General features: G+C 40.4%; 2 protein-coding genes across 4 annotated transcripts in view; both read right to left on the bottom strand.

The window, feature by feature from the left end:
- Nucleotides 1-849: 849 nt before the first annotated feature.
- Nucleotides 850-2,129, bottom strand: GPR88 (G protein-coupled receptor 88). The gene has a single exon (XM_053468830.1). It carries the CDS (start codon nucleotides 2,127-2,129, stop codon nucleotides 1,128-1,130), a length of 1,002 nt encoding a protein of 333 aa, XP_053324805.1. The 3' UTR covers nucleotides 850-1,127.
- Nucleotides 2,130-7,642: 5,513 nt separating this feature from the next.
- Nucleotides 7,643-20,122, bottom strand: part of CDC14A (cell division cycle 14A) — a 33,525-nt gene continuing 21,045 nt past the window's right edge. For 2 of the 3 annotated variants that reach the window (XM_053468823.1, XM_053468824.1), the window contains 8 exons: nucleotides 17,388-17,618; nucleotides 15,152-15,290; nucleotides 13,845-14,004; nucleotides 13,333-13,442; nucleotides 13,023-13,073; nucleotides 12,412-12,540; nucleotides 10,465-10,726; nucleotides 7,643-8,900 (listed from right to left, as the gene is read on the bottom strand). In XM_053468823.1, coding sequence (XP_053324798.1) covers nucleotides 8,871-8,900; nucleotides 10,465-10,726; nucleotides 12,412-12,540; nucleotides 13,023-13,073; nucleotides 13,333-13,442; nucleotides 13,845-14,004; nucleotides 15,152-15,290; nucleotides 17,388-17,618 — 1,112 coding nt within the window. In that variant the 3' untranslated portion in view covers nucleotides 7,643-8,870. Of the gene's footprint in view, nucleotides 8,901-10,464; nucleotides 10,727-12,366; nucleotides 12,541-13,022; nucleotides 13,074-13,332; nucleotides 13,443-13,844; nucleotides 14,005-15,151; nucleotides 15,291-17,387; nucleotides 17,619-20,122 lie in introns of all 3 variants that reach the window. The other variant, XM_053468825.1, reaches the window with a different exon arrangement.

A 20,122-nucleotide genomic window follows, 5' to 3' on the forward strand; every position in this document is an offset into this window, starting at 1 on the left:
CATAACTGTATACTTATTTTAGTGGACTTTTACTTGAAGATATTGTGATACTATCGGGTTGAAATGGGTCATGCATGAAAAACATTTCTGGAGCAAAGGAAGGTGAACAATATCAACCAGTCCGATCTTCCTTCCTTACATTCATTGTGCATAACCTCATTAAATCATAACCACATCAAACAAATAATTGTGTTTTTTGGAATCCTAGCAATTTTCTATACTCCAATAAGACATAGCGCAGACAAGACAGAAATTTCTTTTAAAATTAATCTGTAGAGCCTTTTCTGAACTTTTCTTTTTTAAATGCCTTTTCTCATTTAGTAAAAAATGATATTTTTTTTAGTAAAAAAATGTTTTTACAGCACAGTACAGGTTATATTGAAACATGAAGAGATGTAAGGAAGTTTTTGGTTTACTTAGTGGAAAAGTCTCCCAGCAGAAGTGGTAGAGGCTCATATAAATAGAAAATGTAAACAGACCAGGGACTGATTAAGGTCTAAGTCTTTAAATCACGAAAAATGGGCAGACTAGATGAGCTGATTGTTTCTTATCTGCCATCAAATCCTATGTTACTAGGAATTTCCAGCTGCAAACTATATATCCGATTAAATCAGTTGACTTCTCCATTTAACACTCTACAGGGATTCTTACCTTCATGCATCAATTTGCCTGTAAAATTTGCAGGTCCTTAAATACCCTTGAAATCTTGAGGCTTTATTTTCCCTACTGTTTATTTTTGTAACACACAGAAGGTTTGTGAATGTAAACCATAAAAAAAATCACACTCAAATTTAGAGTTTAGATGAACGGAAGTCTGCAATTATTCTACGTACTTTCTCACGTCTTTATTCTTATTAAATTCAATGCTGACAGCTCATGTAAAAGCCTATATTTTTTGTGGAAATATCCACTCATTTAATCCTATCGCTGATAGACTGAAGAAGCTGGCTCGTTCTTCCTGGCCCATGGTGCTTAGAGGGGGTGAATGCAGAATGTTTCTATGGAAACCATCAATACAAAAGTGAGGGGAACGAGGACAGCACAGTCAAGAATCAGCTTCGATTTCTGAGTTGAACACCCTCCTGAGATTCTGCACTGTTCCGTCTCTATCACACTATTACTTTGACTCATGGTTCATTCTGAGAAATGGTTTGCACAGCCGGATCAGCACTAACGGCAGCACTTTTCCATAGCTCTCCTCCAACCACTGCGCGAAAAGACCTCCTGAACTCCTCGTTCTTCCAGGTGTAGATAAAAGGGTTCAGAACAAAAAGGAGGCATAGCATAAGCCAACTGCTTGTTTCTAGACCCCGGGGCAGAGGCTGAAAGAGACCATAGAGAGCTGACCATGCAAAGGGCTCTGTGGTAATTGAAAAGACACAGCAGACAATGAGCACGTAGAGTCCCAGACGTTTGTCTTTTCGAGGGCAAGGACAGGGTAGATTATGGACCACCTGAAAGTTGAGGACACTCACTCTCTTCAGGCTGACTTGTACTTTTCTAAATATGCGGAAGTAACAATGGAGAAGGATAGCTGTTTGGCTGAGAACCGTCACCGCAGAAAGAATCGCTGTGTAGGAACTGGTTGTTGGCACTCCTTGACCAAAAAACACATAAAGTCTGAGCTGCGGACATGGAATAGACACTTCAAGTGGCCTTTGACCGAACAGCCAAGGAAGTAGGAATGCAAGAGGTAGTACCCAAGCCATAGCAATCATCCACTCTGTGTTGCGCTTTTGGTAGACGGTATGGTAGACAGTGGGCAGCTTGGTGATAAGCACAAAACGGTTCAATGCAATGAGAGAGTGAGATAGTAGGGAAACAGTCATCCATAGGAAAAATACACCCTCCATAAAGATCCTGTAAGTAGGATTTTCTACCCGGCCAGTAGAAACTAAAATGGCTTCTTGTGGCATCCAGAAAGCACAAACAAGGAGATCTGAAACACAACCATTCACTATGAAGGCGTTACTAGTTGTTTTGAGTTTCTTGAAAGAGCAAACCAAGTAAATTACCAGGACGTTGGCCAAAGTTCCAGAGACAGCAAACACGGAGTATGCAGCGGCCACGATTGCTCTTGTCCCCAAGTGTTCCTCACAGCGGATAGAAGAGGATGTGGTATTTGTCATCCTGTCCATAGTGAGAAGCCCATTCCGAAAGCTAAAAATAAATGAGAGAATAAGGCTAATAAAAGAAGGAGAGAAAGTGAATGTCTGAGGAGGAATGAGAGAGTGGAGCAGGCAAGGAGAAAGAATATTGGATTGAGAAGGAGGGAGGGATGATGGTGATATGACTCGCTACTATAATTCCATCTCACTTTACATCCTAGTGACATTATACTCTTGGGAAGAAAACCCTCCTTGCAATTGATTATTCAACAGGTTTTAATCCGGCTAATGTGCGTGTGTGTTTGTGGGGAGTCTACTGCTGTGTTCTCCATAAAAATATAGTGTGAAAAAAGGAAACTGTTAACTTCATACTACATTGCTAAAACAAATAGGTCTGCATTTGTGTGTTCAGGGGCTGTGGCGAGAACTGCAGTAGTGTCTGCACAAACCTGTTGATTCATGGTCTTCTCGTACTGTGTGGAAATCAATATCTGCCTTTTGCTTTGTGAATAACCGATGGGTCCATGAGAAGCACCACCTGCAAATGCTGGTAAGTACAGACTTGGGGTTGAGGGGTAAAGTGAAATCTGTTGATCCTTTAGAATTAACCATTTTATTGGATTGTTGAAAAGGAACAAAAATACATAACATTTCAGTGTGGAGATTTGCATCTGGGTTTTGTGGTAGGAATTTTTTCGATGTAATTATTTTACTTGCACAAAGCTACCGCTGAGCTTAACGTCTTGGTTGCTGGAAGAGAAATGATCTTGTGTTTTGGGATCACGTCTTTAACAGTTAAAGCCGTCTGACAATTACATTGCATCTCACACTCTGTGCTTACATATTATCAATGTCCCCAGAAGCAGAGCATGCTGGAGTGAAAATTAACCTGCATCGATCGAAATGATGTGGCATTAACCGAGAAAAAATATTCTGTGAAAGATATTAAAGACCTCTGACCACATACAGTACATTCACAAAGCAGACATCATCAATGTCTTCTTACCATACTGACAGCCGGCTCCAGACCCCAGACCTAATGAAGGTCTGGGACATATAGTCTTCTGTGTGACTGTATAGGACAAATGGGTTTTACTTCTCTTTTTGAAATGGATGTTTTTTTACTCAGTAATGAAAGTCTCCTAGTTTTAGCATAAGGGAGACAATATTGCAAATAAAGACAAAGCTGGTGCAATTGTAACAGTAATTTCATAAATGTAGAGCAATCATCACAGCAACCAATGAAAAGCTCCTACTTACTCCAAATTTAGCACTTTACACCATTATTAGATCCATGCTTTCTTTCATAAATATGCTGCTGTGTCATATAAAATAATTTTTGTGACAGAAGGTAGCTTTGGAAAATCATAACATTACATACCTACCAAGTACCCAGGTTTTTATGGTACAGTCCAATTTTCCAACACATAGTTGCCCCACTGTCCTTGTTTGATGGGCAGTTGGGATCATAGCCCAGTTTGGACAATCATCTGATCTCTCTTGACTGGTCTTCATAAGTCCATAACAAACATTGAGCTGTACCACACACAGGGCTGCAAGAGCACCATCATCCTCCATCATCCTCCATCACCAAAAGTGAAGGCTGTACAGATATGATATATTGATACATATACCATAATATATTTTCTGTAGCATGATATCGATGCCTTGGAAATATGTTCCATGTCGTATTTAGATTATGGGTGACAATAGTCCGCCAAAACTATGGAGCTTTGAAGTTTGTAAAGTGGTCTTGTCACCACAGCAACCAACACAATAGTCCAATCAACATGAACATTCAATTGGTTGCTACGCAGTGATAGACCACTATGCAAACTTCACTCAAGGATGGCTTTAATGCATAACCCCTATAGTTTTCTCTGCACACAGCTTTATATACAAGTTCGCAATTCCGAGGTTCAGTAAAAAAATCTTCATTAAGCAATGAGAATTTGGAGTAACTACATGCGATGAGGTTCAAGTGTTCGCTTAGAGACTTTCTGCCTTATTGTACATACAGATGGGGATGGAAAAAGCATTCATTACTTCACCCTTCCCAGAGAACATCTTCACTTAAGTGGATGATAGCTCTCAGAGTGAAAATACAGAATAGATGTAGCTCTCTGGCTACAGTCGAATAGCTCTTCAAGTATAGGCACAAGCCTGGACTGGCCATCTGGCACACCGGGCAAATGCTGACAGAGCCACACACTCTCCAGCAGCAGCGTGCGGCGGCGCACATCCAGCCATTGGCTTTAAAGTGCCACAATGCCCATAAAAATTGTAGTAGCTCTCAAAATCCTTAATTAACCATAAGTAGCTCTCGTTAAAGAACTGTTTTGTTTCCTGACCGGCTAAACAGAAAAAATGCATATTAACCCCTTAATTACAAGACACTTTGAGACAAAGGCTGTTTTAACATTATTTTTTTATGTACCCGTAATTTTTTTTTTCAGGCTAATAAGTACAATTAGCATATTTTTCACATCTGGTCATCCTGGGCTAATCTCCTATTTGGGACATCTTTGAAATCACTGAAAAAAATTTACCCTGTCAATCCATATACTTTTAGAAAATAGACACCTCAGGGTAATTCAAATTGTGGTATTTTAACCATACACTATTTCTACCACCAGCCTTTGTCAAAGTTTTCAGTAGTATTTTGTCTAGTTGCTTGGTTTAAAAACTAGACACCCCATGGGTATTTCAAATGCTGGTGTTTTAAATCATTCATGCAGTTTTTTTGGGAGGGGGAAACGCAGCACCAATTTTAGGACTTGCTCAATATAAAACAAGAAGAAATCTATCCTTTACCAGCGCAATAATTAACCCATGAGTGCCAGACATGTACAGTAAGTCAATGACTTTCAACACCTAGTTATTAATCACTTGCCAATGAAACAGCTGAAAACCACACATTGCAGATTTAGTTAGCAGCCAAAATGGTAGTTAGCAAGCCATGAGCTGTGAACATAGTGCAACCTATTGCCACATGAACCTTATAGGGTTTTATAAAATAGAAGAAAAAGAGCAGTTTTTGTACAGTGTTTGTTTACAGTGGCTGTCTTCCAGACACTATGTGAGCGGGTGGTAGGTTCAGCGTAATCTGAAAACGGTTATTTAAACTGATTATATGGTAATCAAGATCCATTAGGCTACATACATAGAAATGGAACGTGGGCGCCCATTTTACACCCACGCTTTGTTAAATGGGAGGCTTTATTCTGTGATATACTGTATAACATATTAGCATTACAACCGAATAGTAACAGTGCTATCATAAATATATATCTTCAGTGGAATAGATATTCAATGAATATAAAGTGATGTATGGGATTAGGGTGTTATTTCTGAAGGTGCATTAAGGAAATGGATATAACTACATTGGACGATGTCTTCAGTCAAAAAATGAAATCCTTTATTCACCCAAAAGTGAGTCATGTAGCATTTCGGGACATCAGAGACCTTTTATTCAAATAGAATGCGAAGGTGAAGCAAAAAGGATCACATATAAAGGGCCCTTTAGTTCTACTCCTGTTGTATATGTATCAAGTTCTATTTATTGTTATACAATGTGTTTCATACAGCACAGGAATAGTTGGCTGGGAAGAACGTAACAAGTCAAACAAGATAAAGATACATTATGTCAAAAAGTTCACATAGAATTTGAAGCATGATAAGAATAACCATTTTGCCCACCAATCAGCCCATTGTTCCTGATGCAAGGACTCTGACCTTAATTAGTCCTTCATCTCATCTTAAATTTCCCTAACTGTGCCAGCCTCTACCACTTCTGGTCTCTGGTGGAAGGTTTTTTTCATTTATCTACCACCATCCCGTTGATTATCCCTGCAACTAACAAAATGTTTTGTGATTACCTAAATACCTCCACTCAACTACGGTGAACTGGTTGTTCGTGTTTTGCAGGACTTCAGGTTTTTTTTTTTTATTTAACATTTCTTTATTAGTTTTGGGTTTTTTTTGTGTTTCCAGTACTTTTGACAATGGTGTGAGTGCTTGCTTTCACAGTAGAATGGACATGAAAAACAGAACAGTAACAGTTTAAGTAGTACAGGCAAATGAGTGGTAAGTGTAAAGTACAATTCTATATCATTTTTTTTTCTTTTTGAAATTAAATTATAAGTTATGTTTTATCTTAACTCTACATACATTAAATTAATTTGCCCTTAAATACTTGGAATGTATTAACTCATTGAAGCCAATTAGTTACCCAGTTATGCATCTCACACAACGCAGGGCAGCACCAAACATGTACTGGTCAGCAACATGTAAAACTGATCACACTACACAGCTCGGCCAGTAGTTATTTGTACAATTTATTTAGCCACAGAAACAGAGTTATTGCTCATATGAATGTAACAAAAGCAAGGAGCAGCCAGGGCATTTTATGTGCAAATTCAAAATGGAAATTCAAAACGCTCATCACTGACTACAAATAATATATCATTTTCTGTAATTTCACACATCCTTTAACTTTGTTTGCTAAACCCCTGTTCTCGCAGTTCACTTCAATTCAATACAGACACCTTGTTAATGTGATTGTGTTTATTAAATAGAAATGTGAATGCTTGATTCTGCATCTACAGTAATAAAAAGAAGGATTCTTTTACACTTTACATGTCATGGGAGGTAAAAATATATTTCTCAAGGAGTACGTTTAATATTACAGCGAAATTAAATCTCGGTTATCCGAAAATACCATCAAAATGATTATGTGCGTGTGGTGTATAGAAGTAATAAGGTTAGGGTTTTATCAGTTGTGTTCTGATTACAGGTGTCCCTGTTTGCGACTCGGCTAAGGCAAACAGATCTGAGCGTGTTCTCCATTCACAGCTTCTTAATGCAGTTTACGGAGGCCTCTGAGAAATCATTCTGGTGATGGACACACACAGACATCTTCTGACGGCTCTCATATTCATTTTTACCAAAGCCACATCAGAGATACTGTAGATTCGTGGAATTTAAGAAATACTCCTTTTTAGTGGTATAATGCCCCTTTTTCGTGTAAGAAACTAAAGTGTTGTGTATCCATTATTAAGGATTACATGATCAATTACATATTAAAACCCTTCCATGCTTAGCCTGAGAAAGAAGTTGCTGATAACAGTAGCCCGTGCCCAGTGTCGGTGGTTTTGAGTCTTTTTATTGCATGTACCTGGCTATCCCTCCCAGGTGTCAGGGTTGGATTCCCCATTAGGCAGACAAGGCATGTGCTTAGGATACAACAAGAACATTAAAGGGGTGCTTAACAGCAGCTCCACTTACTAATTCTTAGTCACACCATATTAACCAGCTTCAATACATTTACCCTGATGCTCCTGTGATGTATACGGGCCCAGGCTGACCAGGCATGAGGCAGAAGGTTGGGGGGGTCGCCGTCCTGGGCGATCAGGTACCCCAGTGTGCAGCTGCTCAAGGCTTCTCTTTGATCTGCCTGGCCAGCCCAGATATAGAGAGCTTGATATAATAGACCCATTGTCTGCTGATATGCATTTGTTGATAAACACAAGCACAGCAATGAGCAGACTAGCAACAATCCATTAAGTCAAGTTTTGCTGACATGAAAAGCTTCGATGCAATTTTATAAATAAACCAGAATTAAATCATTTTGGGAAAAAAAATAGATTAAAAGTTGTCCTTTTCTTTACAAAACACACATAATCAAAGAAACCGCTGCTGTACGAAGATAATTTAATACTGAACCCTCATTCCTACTGTGTAATAATGGCCATAACAGTCATGTCTGTAAATTATGTTATTAGACACATTTAACCATGTTCTTCTAACTCTAAAACAGGTAATTGCCTACTAAATTATACACTGTTTGTTACATTTACAAATCCATGAATTATTTAATTACTATAATTCATGTTTGTCAAAATACAAATGTCATTTGAGACGTCAGTAGTTCTTTTTGCTTTCTTTTTTGAGCTTTTGGAAAGATTAAGTTAAAAACCAAAACATTCACATATTATTATTACTTTTGTACACCCGGGTGTTTCGCCCATTTCACAGCATAAATGTGTATTGTATGAAGCATTACAAAGCATTTAAAAATGGGTAATCAGACAGGATGTATATTTCAGGCACTTCTATAAATACTCTGGGCATCCATCCCAAAATATACTGCATGTTGTGGGTGGGTATAAGTGAGATTTGGGTGGAGCTTTAGTTAACCACACCCACTTAGAGCTCACATAACCGCAGCCTATCGCCTACTTCAAATAAAGGGGAACTCAGCCCAGCAATAGTGAATCCCTCAATTAGAAATACTTAGTCACTGCAAACATTATAAAAATACCCTATACAGAAAAATATATACGTTCTGATTTTTCCGTTACAAATAATTCCTAACATGAAAATATATCCTGTAAGATTTTAAAACATATCATATGCTTAATATACATATAAACTAGAAGATGCTAAAAATATATTTCTTTTTACCTAAAAGTACGATTGTGAACAAGACTAGGATATGTACACATCAAGGTAAAGTTCCTTAAAAAAATATTTCAATATAAAATTCCAAATGTTTTTTTCCCCCAAAAAATAACAACAAAAGTGTCAGCGTTGTTTGGAGTCCAGGTTATAGAAGAGACACCTGTAAGTGTCCTATTGTTTTTAGTGTTGTAGGTTGAAATATTTTATCTGGAGACTGGGCTCTTCTCGTTGGTCTCTACTCCATCCTTCTGCTGCAGAGAACTGATCCCGGCAAATGGACTTACAGGTGTCTGTCTGCCTTTAGAACTGAACAGATTCAGATTGAAGGGACTGGAACAGAAACAAGTAATGAGAAATTAAAACAATTCCTGACATCAAAGACCTGATTGATCTTTTATCTTCTGATACAAGCATTGAAATTAGGAAGGAAATAAGCATATATAAATATACACCGATCAGCCATAACATTATGACCACCTGCCTAATATTGTGTAGGTCCCCCTTTTGCCGCCAAAACAGCCATGACCTGTTGAAGCATGGGCTCCATTAGACCTCTGAAGGTGTGCCGTAAAATCTGGCACCAATATGTTAGCCGCAGATCCTTAACTCCATGGATCAGACTTGTTTGTCCAGCACTTCCCACAGATGCTCATTGGCTTAGGATCTGGGGAATTTGGAGGCCAAGTCAACACCTTTATTGTGTTCCTCAAACCATTCCTGAACTTTTTTTGCTTTGTGGCAGGGCGCACTATCGTGCTGAAAGAGGCCAAAGTTACGAGGGCATACAGTGTTCATGATCTGCAATGATGCTTAGGTAGGTGGTATGTGTCGAAGTGACATCCACATGAATGGCAGAACCCAAGGTTTCCCAGCACATTACCCAAATTATCACACTGCTTCCGCCAGCTTGCATTCGTCCTGGTGCATCCTGGTGCCATGTGTTCTCTAGTTAAGCGATGCCCGGCCATGCACGTGATGTAAAAGAAAACATGATTCATCAGGCCAGGCCACCTTCTTCCATTGCTCTGGGTTTCGGTTCTTATGCTCACGTGCCCATTGTAGGTGCTTTCGGCAGTGAACAGGGGTCAGAATGCGCACCCTGACTGGTCTGCGGCTTTAAGGACGAAATGTTCACTTACTGCCCGATATATCCTATCAGTGGTTTTCACTTCACCTGTCAGTGGTCATTATGTTATGGCTGATTGCATGGCTGCTGCACAAATGAGGCAAATCAATCTAATCTTTAGACCAGTGTAACCACCCACCCTAATTAAATCATTTGCATGGTTACTTCTACCCTTGAAAAAAAAGTTTTGCCAAAGGAGACATACAATGGCATAGTTGATTAAGGTTAATACAGTATATCTGTATTCTTCCATTGCATTTATTCCATTGTGTGGGGGAGCCTCCTGTGTTTCATGCTGCATCACATTGGTAACATGCCTGGAGGACTGTTCTACTACGAAGCCAGGCCAACATTGTAGGTTGTTGATTACATCTTGCCTTTCATGTTCCCTGTGATGTCTGTAAGATCATCACCACTAGTTTGTCACCTTTACTGTAAAGCATAACATGCAAGGGAAATTAATAGATGAAAAAAATTGAGGCTCTACAGAAACATTCATTAACCACAAATTCTGTGACATATTCAAAAACATATTACGTGTTCAAAGAATGAAAGCAGTCACAGTAGCGAGGGTTTAATGAGTATGCACAGCTTGTGGTTACTGAAGTTTGTGGTTATTTACAACGTGTCTTGATGAAAAGCATTCGCAAACAACAAAATGAGGACAGGACAGCAAGTAGAAAAAAACAAAAGACATGCTAGAAGGGATCATGGCTACACTTGGAGAGCATGTCTTCTCTTCCTGGAAGAAGTCATGGGGTCACTTACGGGAATAGAGCGGCTGAGGTAACGTGCATTGGGAGAAAGGCCTGAGTAGGAGGGGCGGAAGGATCCGTAGGTGTTACTACTGGCGCCCAGAGTAATCTGGTTGCGGTTATTGTTTAGCTCGCCTTGACTCCGGCCACGAACGTGGGAGGGATACAGCCTGTCGGGAAGAGCTGGGGGGTAGCTGGGGCGGGAGGGAGAAGCGTTTCGTCTGCTGTCTATCTCTTCCAGAGCAGCATTCAGATTCCCAAGCGAGCCGGCAAAACTGAGAGGAAAAAAACATGAGGTGGGGGATGACAAAGACACCATCACAGTTGGTACAACATATGCATTTACATGATGGGGTAACAAATACATTTTACTCACTGGAACAGTAAGAAGTAGAAGAATTGCAGCGGGCTGGACCATTACGAAGGGCCAACCCTATCAGGTTGCTCCTGCGTTAAAGTCCCCATTGGCTGTGCCTTATACATAGTAAAGTTGGTGACCAGAGAAACTCCCAAGGGGTGACCCTTCAAAATGTTAAGTCAGTGAGATGAAGTGTGTATAGACTATTATTGTCTGCATTACACATGGATAGGCAAAGCACTCATTTGAGCAGTGATGGTGGAAGCCATGACAGAAGAGAAGAGAGACATTAGTGAACCTCTGAGACATGATGCAAATGAGCCATGCATAAGTAAATCTAGACTTTGTGGGGGTTTTTTAAGGAAAGTCCACATCTGTTGTCAAAATCTGTGTTATAGACTCGTCTCCCGGTGGTTTGGGAAATTTTGGTGTTGTCTGCGAGTCAGCACACAGGAGACTGGACTTTTCTGTCTGCGTTGGGAATTCCTGAACAAAGGAAATAGAGAGGGGCGTCCCCCCCATTTTCTGGCAACTAACCAAGAATTTGAAGTTCTGTGAAGGAAATCAAAACCTTAAGACAGCAATGGAATTTTGAAGGTCGACAAAAAAAGAACATCTGCTGTACGGCTTTGCACTTAATAAAAATGTAAGAAATAATAAAAATGTATAGAGAATATTAAAATAAGGACACCGGAGGCATGTGGTAATATTCACAGTACATCTAGTACACTGAGGTGGCAGATTTCTCAGCAGCTAAAGCCATTAGCACAATGACATAATAACACTGTGACTAGCACTGCTGTATTATCCCACGCAGATATTCAGAAAATGGCATCCAGTGGAAGCAACAGGTGTTAACTATTTCACTGCCGCAGAGAAAGACACTTCTCTAGCATCAAGTAAGAATTTCTGGATGAAGCTCCTATTTTATAACTCCCTTCCAAGCATCTCCCTTCTCATTAAAAAGGCTTCAGAAATGTTATCTCTCAAGTGCAGTTCCTTTCTCTCTCTTGTTAGGACACAAGGTCATGTTCAACCAAGCTGTGTATCCCCTATGATAAATCTCAAATATCTGCATTTGGCTTCATTCATGCCAAGGTTCCATGCCAACCCAGGCTCCTGCTTCTTCACCTCATCATGCCGAGCTCCTATTTCTCCCCCATCACACCCTAAGCTCGCATTTGTCCTCCTCATCCTCACAAGCTTCTGCTTGTCCTCCTCACACCAGTTAAAATGAGGCTACGAGAGAGGAGGTGTAACAATTCCTCTAGGGATGCCATAATGTTAAAGTGGCACAGTCCAGAAGACCCTTCTGACAACTGACTCCATAGCGCCTGTTTTGGGTCAGATCCTCTTTTTTGTGATAATGTCATGCTGCTCCCACTTTTTCTTCTTTTACTATCAACCCCTGCAGCTCTTATAACTCATCTCTTATTATTTTCTCCTGGTTTCCTTCACCCAACACCTTTGTAAATGAGAGGTAGCATCCCCTTCCAAAACAAATACATAACTCTTGCTCCCATGCCCTAATTTTACATGCTATTTTGTGATAAAGACACAGCACTCATACTATGCATTTCCATGCTACACCACAGCACGCACCTTTTTCCTTTGCTGCTGGAAGATAGCAAACTCTGCCCGACTCTCCTTGCGGTGGCCGATGTGGACGCACAAACCCTGGATGATTTCAACGGAGACATTGAGCCCTGGGCACTATTGGCAGCAATCACCCTGTAAATATATGTGTGTACAAGTGTAATCAAGAACCTGTGCACCGATGCATGCTGAATAATGAAGTACAAATGGCCACTTTTTAGTTATTATTGGTATAATTATTGGTACATAGCTTCATGGCCTTCAAAATACATTTATGGGACCTAAAGGTTACATGTGACTGCAATCTCTGGTTCTTTGTGTCATCTAACAGCAGGTAAAGCTCTCTATGAAAACCACCTCAAGGTCATTGCTGCAAGACGGGAGTACAGCGCTGTGGAATATGATGGCGCTATATAAAACAATAAGTAATAATAACGACTGTGAAAATGATCCTTCAGCTTGCCAAAACCAAAACACTTTAGAAAGATTACATGATTGATTAAAAGATTAAACCTTTCAGATACAATGAAGACAGACAGACTTTAATATAGATTATATGAAGCACATCTAAATAAATCTGGACTACGAAGGGACTGAAACCATTTCTGAAAAATCACCTGAAGGGCTGTGATGTGGCAGATCTTGCGTGTGACTTCATGTCCTCCAGCCTAGAAGGTTAAAAAACATGAGTTAGCCGGTGAGATAAAATCACTGCAGTGTAGCTGTTGAACTACAAAACAAGTAATACACATTTAATAAGGATTAAAAAATATAATTTTATGTAAAGACCTTAAGGCCAACAGTGCCCTTACACTGAATGTATATAACAGAGGTAATATAGAATAAAATATTGTAATTGATTGCCTTTTTGTTTCCACGCATGCATTTCTTCTTCTGAGATAGACCGCAGCTTGTGACAGCACTTACCTTAGTGCTCCAGTAGTTGCTGACCGCGGCTGTCTCTTACTCTTTAAGGCACGGAGTTTGTCTCCCTGGGTGAGACCATTTTTCTGATCCGATTCTTCATCCGAATTATACTGGAAACAAATAGATATCTTAATAATGTCAAGACACAAAATGATTAGTCCCACAGAACATAAAGATTAGCCCCGTAGAAAACAAAGATGAAAGACAGAGAGCATAGATAAAGGAAAGGAAAAAAACTGAAGAAATTACTAAGGGTCATAAGGAAAACCATGTAAGAACTGGGCTGGACGTGAATAAAGTGTGCAGTTGCCCTTGATTAAGAGAGACAGATCTGTACGAGGCATAATGAGACAGCTCTTCAGAGGAGGGGGAATAACACGGCTAGAACAATCAGTGCTGCGGGAATGTCTGTCATTAGTGGTAATAACGCCATTAAGCTGTATGAGAAGGAAAGCACTGTGTGTTAGGATAGAAAGGAGATGGGAGAGAGGCACAGTGGGACTGACACATACCTCCCCTGATTTATCCAAGTTCAGATGGCGATACAGCCTCTCGCTCACCGACATGTCCTCAAAGTCTGACAGGATCTGGGCTACAGGTCCATCCTCCAGCTGCATCTGCTTCTGTTTACTCCTGTAAAGGTCACCCTGAAGCCACAGCCAGGTCTGCTTCCTAACAGCAAGAAGATGTCATAAAGTAATGAAACCATTCCTATCACTCTATTCTAATATATAAAAAACTCTAAAAACGGTACTAATGCGAAAGGCATTCTTTTTTGTATATGCTTTTATATTGCATCTGTCCACTGACGCATCACATACTTTGGCAGATTAAAGCATGTGGAAAGCCAATAAGCCAGTCCAAGGGAAAATAATAATAAGCATACAGACCCTCTTTGTCCCTGTGGATTTAGTTTGTGAGAGTAGAACATGGAGGTGCTGCTTGGCGTTACAGCTAGCTCAAGTGTCTTTGGGAAGGTTTATTCCTCCCCAAACATCATGGTTTCTCTTTCAGCTTTGGAAACTGGAGTTTCCAAAGGAAAAGGACCCGTCTGTGCTAAGGTAGGCCATACATGTTCAGGCACTCCCCACCATCTCTGAAATTATTCTGCACCCCGCTCTACTGCCGAGAACATATGACGGACCGATGTGCAGCCCTAATGTTCACTGTGATTGGCAAATTACTCTACACAGCTGGTGGTGGGAACCGCTCTATGTGCTGCGCAATCTCTTCCCATTATGCACTCAGAGGACCACAAGCCGGGGAAGTAGAAAAGGTAATTATATAGAAATCAGCCTGTTCTTGTGCAGCTATAAAACCCCTGGAAAGTACAGCAAAAATACAAATTGCTTACGGATGGAAATGTATATGTAGATGTGAATAAGAGCTGCAGGGGTCTTGTATATAAGACTAGGACAAGTGATTAAATATTATATGATTGCATGGAGAAATGTCTGACCCTGGTTTTGAAGCCATATCGCGCATCCCAATGCAACTGTGACATCCTCATGTTCCAGTTTAAGCTGGGGTCCTTAGTGCGTTTCCATCATGTTTTGTAGACCACCATAATACCTAGTTGGTAGTTCACTCTACCCCTGAACTGAATCCCCCCAAGTCTGTTCTATTTTAGGCTATCAAACCATTGGAACACAGACTAAATATTCCCCGTCTCACTGCAGTAATAAATGATGTATCCGCTGTGTGGTCAATTTAGTGTATTCAAGAACTAAAGCTGGTAAATAACTAAAAGGACAACAATAGGACAAGAGTAAAATTGAGTTATTGATCTTTGGATGTGCTATGGAGACATGGTACTTACTCTTCCAAGAAGTGCTGCTGGGGGCCAATGATAGAGCCAGGCCGACATATCCTTATCCATGCAACTGCCTCGGCATGAGTGAACCTGTAGTGCTTCATAATGTAGCAAGCTATGAGGGTGCCTGTCCTGCCCAAGCCGGCTGTGGGGAATGTGAAAAACAGCGTTACTTCGCTAGTAACCAACATCTATTTTTTGTTTTTCACAACACATTTGTTCATATGTACCCCAAGAGCTGTGCCTTATATATACGGCTCTCATTCACTACGCACATCCGGGGTCCGTAACACATCTTAGTACTGTAAACTTTTCAATGGTTTACAATAACATTGAAAGTGTTTCCTATAAGTCACTCATGATTTGTGAAATTAGGAAGCAGGTAGCCATGACTGGGGATTTTATATATAATGAAGGGATGTAATTGTTTCCTGACTCCCCCGCTATCCTCTCCATCCTCAGACACCCTCACGAGAACGCCGTGATCACATGATTTGATGCACGAATTATTAATTCAATTTGCTGGAGCAATGTGTTTTCGTGCATCTCAACGTCAGATCTGCTCGCTCTACGAGAGGGTGCAGTAATCACAGCTTTCTTTCCCTTGCTTGTTGACATGACCTGCAGCATCCGTTTCCAGTCTAGCAACCAACAAACAAGTCAGTTTAACTGATGAGAGGATGTATCTGTGCGCGTAGGAGTCACGCTTTGCCTTTCTCATCTTTTCTAACATATTACAGGGAAAACAAAACGGTCCCAACACCCTAGAATTGGCATCTTTGCACTTTAGAAAGGTGTATATGGTAATGACGGGGGAATGTCCGACAGACTCTTAGAACCAGAGCTGGGAATCAACCACTTCCCTGGGTCTCCAAGTGTCTTCGGTCAATAGTGTTTGGTCGCACGCACTTCCCAGACCTTAAAGCCTAAGTGGGGCTAGCTGTACCCCTTGCCATGGCCACACATATTCTTGCAACCCATAAGGAACAAGAGAGGCTGCAGGTATGACTGGAACAAACAATAAGAGCAGGTGTTCAAGCTACCAACCTAAGGGAAGAGGATATTCAGGGTTTAACGGTCTTACACGCACACAAGCAAAACTCAACTTCTCTATATTTCTAACCCCACCTGATGGGTAACACTAATTCATTTCCTAGGGATGAAGTGGAAATCGGTCAAATGTAACGAAAGCAAATCCCAGCAAGCATTATCTAGGGAGTGGGTAACCTGGTTGGAACAGCTCAAAAACATTTAAGGACTTTGTTCTTTGTTCTACCTTTGTTACCGTTCAGGTACTTCCGGAACACAGTAAATGTATTTCTGTGAATTAATTAAGTGGCCCCACAATTTACCAGAATAAGCATTAATTAAGTCTCTATCTCTTAGGTTAGATCTCCATACAGAGTTTAAATACCATAATGATTTATCTAGAGCTGTTTTTTGAGGACAGAGGTAGCCTATTAATCAAAGCCGTAGTTAAAATCAATATCTGAAGAAAGTTACACAACTTCTATATGTTGTTTTAAATATGGTGTATGCCTTATCGGAAAGGACTTTATATTTGGTTTGAGGGTTTTTGTAGGAACCGGGATAAATCCAAAGGATCAAATCAGTTATACTTTGCGATTGTACAGTGCCAGCAAGTCTCAAAAGACTGGCATCCTCCTCTCCAGTGATTACAATTATGACTAAAAGCCAAGAAGAGTGTTAAGTGCATGTTAATTACAGCAACATTATGAGTAATAGTTACAAGAAGAGTCTCTAGTGTCAGCTGATGATAATTAAAGGGTTTCCATATAGTAAAGTGAGCAGCGCCTCCTTGTGGAAAGTTGAAGTATTTCTCTGCATTCATGGTATGACATGCAGAGAAATGTGGTTGAGCCACACAGTATGACCACTGGAGGTGAAGGTCATATGACCTTAACCAAAGTATCTTTCGTAATGTATCACATATTTTATTGTGTTATTTCAAGCAAGCTATGGACTTTTTTACTTTTTTTAGACTGTGCATCTCTGCAGCTTCACTCAATACTCAAAACTATTGGGCAAACCAACATCTAAATCTCTTTGGTACACAAAACCATGAGCAGAACTTACAAACGAAAGTGACGGGAGAAAAGTTCACAGCTTTCCCCAGTTTTCAACCTATGTGTCTTGTGGACCATCTTCCATAATGTCAAATTCAATAGTTCTCCGTGTGATTGGCAATCAATCAATTGAATCAATTGAATTTATTCCCTACCTTTGCAGTGAACAGCAATAGCCCCATCTGTGTTTTCGCAAAGACTTAGGAATCTCCGTACTATGCCATCACTGGGCGTGCTTCCATCCACAAAGAATAGGTCGTAGTGCTCAAACCCGGCATCGGTAAACCGACTGGCATCATAAATCTTCTTATTGAGACGTATCACCGCTACGACGTTGTGCTTTCTAAAATACGGGAAGTATGATTCTGGTGCGTGTAGGTGGTAACCTTTACAGAGAAATGGTGAAAGAACAAAAATATTAGAAATATTTAGAACAGACATATGTTCTCTTACTCAATAAACTTTTTAACAGCTGCACAAAATGTGCAGTAACACCGCTTTTGCCTTGTTCTCGGAGATGCCAATAGTGTTTCAATAAATTGTTGTTTTAAATTTTCTTTATCTATCTAACCCCCCACTGCATAAAAGATTTTTACCCTTGACAGATGCTGTATTAGGAGAAATGTTTTGGGCATGGAATCAGGAACACATATATGGAGTCATTATTTATTAAAGGTAAACAGGCAATGCAATAAAGTGTCACAAAAAGCAAGCAGGGTGCTGGGTTGTATAGCAAGAGGAATTAGTGGCAGAAAGAGAGATGGTTCTGCCACTTTACTGATTTCTGACCAGGCCTCACCTAGAGTATAGTGTAAAGTTCTGAAGACCCCATCAGCAGAAGTATATTGACATATTGGAGTGGTAAGTGGTTTGCAGGAGAGACTAAGGGGTCTTAATATAGCTTGGAGGTACGAAGAGATGTGATAGAAACATAGTTACATAGTTAGTTACATAGTTACAAAGGCTGAAAAAAGACATGCGCCCATCAAGTTCAGCCTTTCCCATATCTGTTAATTGCTGTTGATCCAAAAGAAGGCAAAAACCCCCAAAACCCAGTTTGTGGCTGTTTCCAATTTTGCAACCAGGTAGAGGGAAAAAAAATCCTTCTTGACCCCAGAATGGCAGTCAGATCTCTCCTTGTATCAAGAAGCTGTTTCCCCATAACTTAAAAATTACCGTATTTGCTTGATTATAAAACGACCCCGATTATAAGACGACCCCCCAAAATCAAAATATTAATTTAGGAAAAAAACAAAAAGCCTGAATATAAGACGACCCTATAGGAAAAAAGTTTTACCAGTAAATATTAATTCATGTAAATATATTTTTTAAATTTCCTTTTATTTGCCAACCTGCCCCCCCCAGTTATGCCACTCTGCCCCCAGAAATGCTTTATACCACCCCTATTTGCCACTCTGCCCCATGATATGCCTTAAAAGGCATATCATGGGGCTGAGTGGCATATAGGGGGTTAAAATGCATTTCTGGAGGTATATATGCATATCATGGGGCTGAGTGGCATATAGGGGGTTAAAATGCATTTCTGGAGGTCCAGAAATGCATTTTAACCCCCTATATGCCACTCAGCCCCATGATATGCCTTTTAACCCAGCATGTACTGGCTGCCTTGGCTTGATAGGAGTGTGATTGCTGCTAACAGCAATCACACTCCTATCAAGCCAAGGCAGCCAGTACATGCTGGAACCTGGGGATGATAGTAGTGGGATTACAGCCTCCCTATGCCATGCTACAACCCCCACCCCCCTTACACATCCATGCTATCACACACAAACACACATTCACAAACATTTAAATACTCATTCATTCCATTAATCACACATACTTCACACATTAATCACACATACTTACCCAAAAACCCTCCCCCACCCCCTTACCTGAACTGCAGATCTCTCACTCGAAGACTTCTGCAGGGGACCGGCTGTACCAGCAACTTCTCTGGCCCCGCCCCCAGAGGAGGGAGGGGGAGATAGAGTTCTGTGAGGAAGCTACAAGCTTCCTGTCCTCCTGCTTCTAACGGAAGAGACGCTGCTCGCGACCGGTAAGCAGCATGGCCCCAGCCATTTTTTTGGGGTCTGATTAGAAGACGACCCCGATTATAAGACGAGGGGTATTTTTCAGAGCATTTGCTCTGGAAAAAACCTCGTCTTATAATCGAGCAAATACGGTATATCCCTGAATATTATGTTTTTCCAGGTATCCATCCAGTTGCTGTTTAAACGTCTGTACAGACTCCGATAAAACTACCTCTGCAGGCAGAGAATTCCACATCCTTACTGTCACTACTGTAAAAAAAACCCTTTCCTCTGCTTTAGTCTAAATCTCCTTTCTTCCAGTCTAAACGCATGACCACGTATAGTCCTGTTTATGAATAGATTTCCACACAATGGTTTGTATTGGCCCCGAATATATTTATATAATGCTATCATATCCCCTCTGAGGCGCCGTTTTTCTAAACTAAACAGATAAGTTAACCTTTCTTCCTTTTAATAATTTTGTAGCCCGCCTCTGCACCCTTTCTAGTGCTATAATATCCTTCTTTAGAATAGGTGCCTAAATTGGAAAGCATATCCAAGGTGCGGCCTTACCATTGATTTATACAGAGGCAAAATTATATTTTTATGCCGTGAAGTAAAGCCCCTTTTTATACACGACAATACCTTACTGGCCTTAGCAACTGCTGACTGACATTGCACATTTAAACACTTAAAATACAGGAGGGAAGTTTTAGAACAAAAGGTCTACAACTAAAAGGTCAGAGGTTTCGATTTAATGTAAGGAACTTTTATTTAACTGAGGGGGTGGGATAGGCACAAGGCCTGTCGTTTGATAATGCAACTTTACCAGCAGATATAGTATGATATTAACACGT

The sequence above is a fragment of the Spea bombifrons genome, chromosome 6 (assembly GCF_027358695.1).
Source record: "Spea bombifrons isolate aSpeBom1 chromosome 6, aSpeBom1.2.pri, whole genome shotgun sequence".
Lineage (NCBI taxonomy): Eukaryota > Metazoa > Chordata > Amphibia > Anura > Pelobatidae > Spea > Spea bombifrons.

Coding starts and splice junctions, on each gene's coding strand:
- GPR88 (XM_053468830.1), bottom strand. CDS start 2,129: ATGACAAATACCACATCCTCTTCTATCCGCTGTGAGGAACACTTGGGG.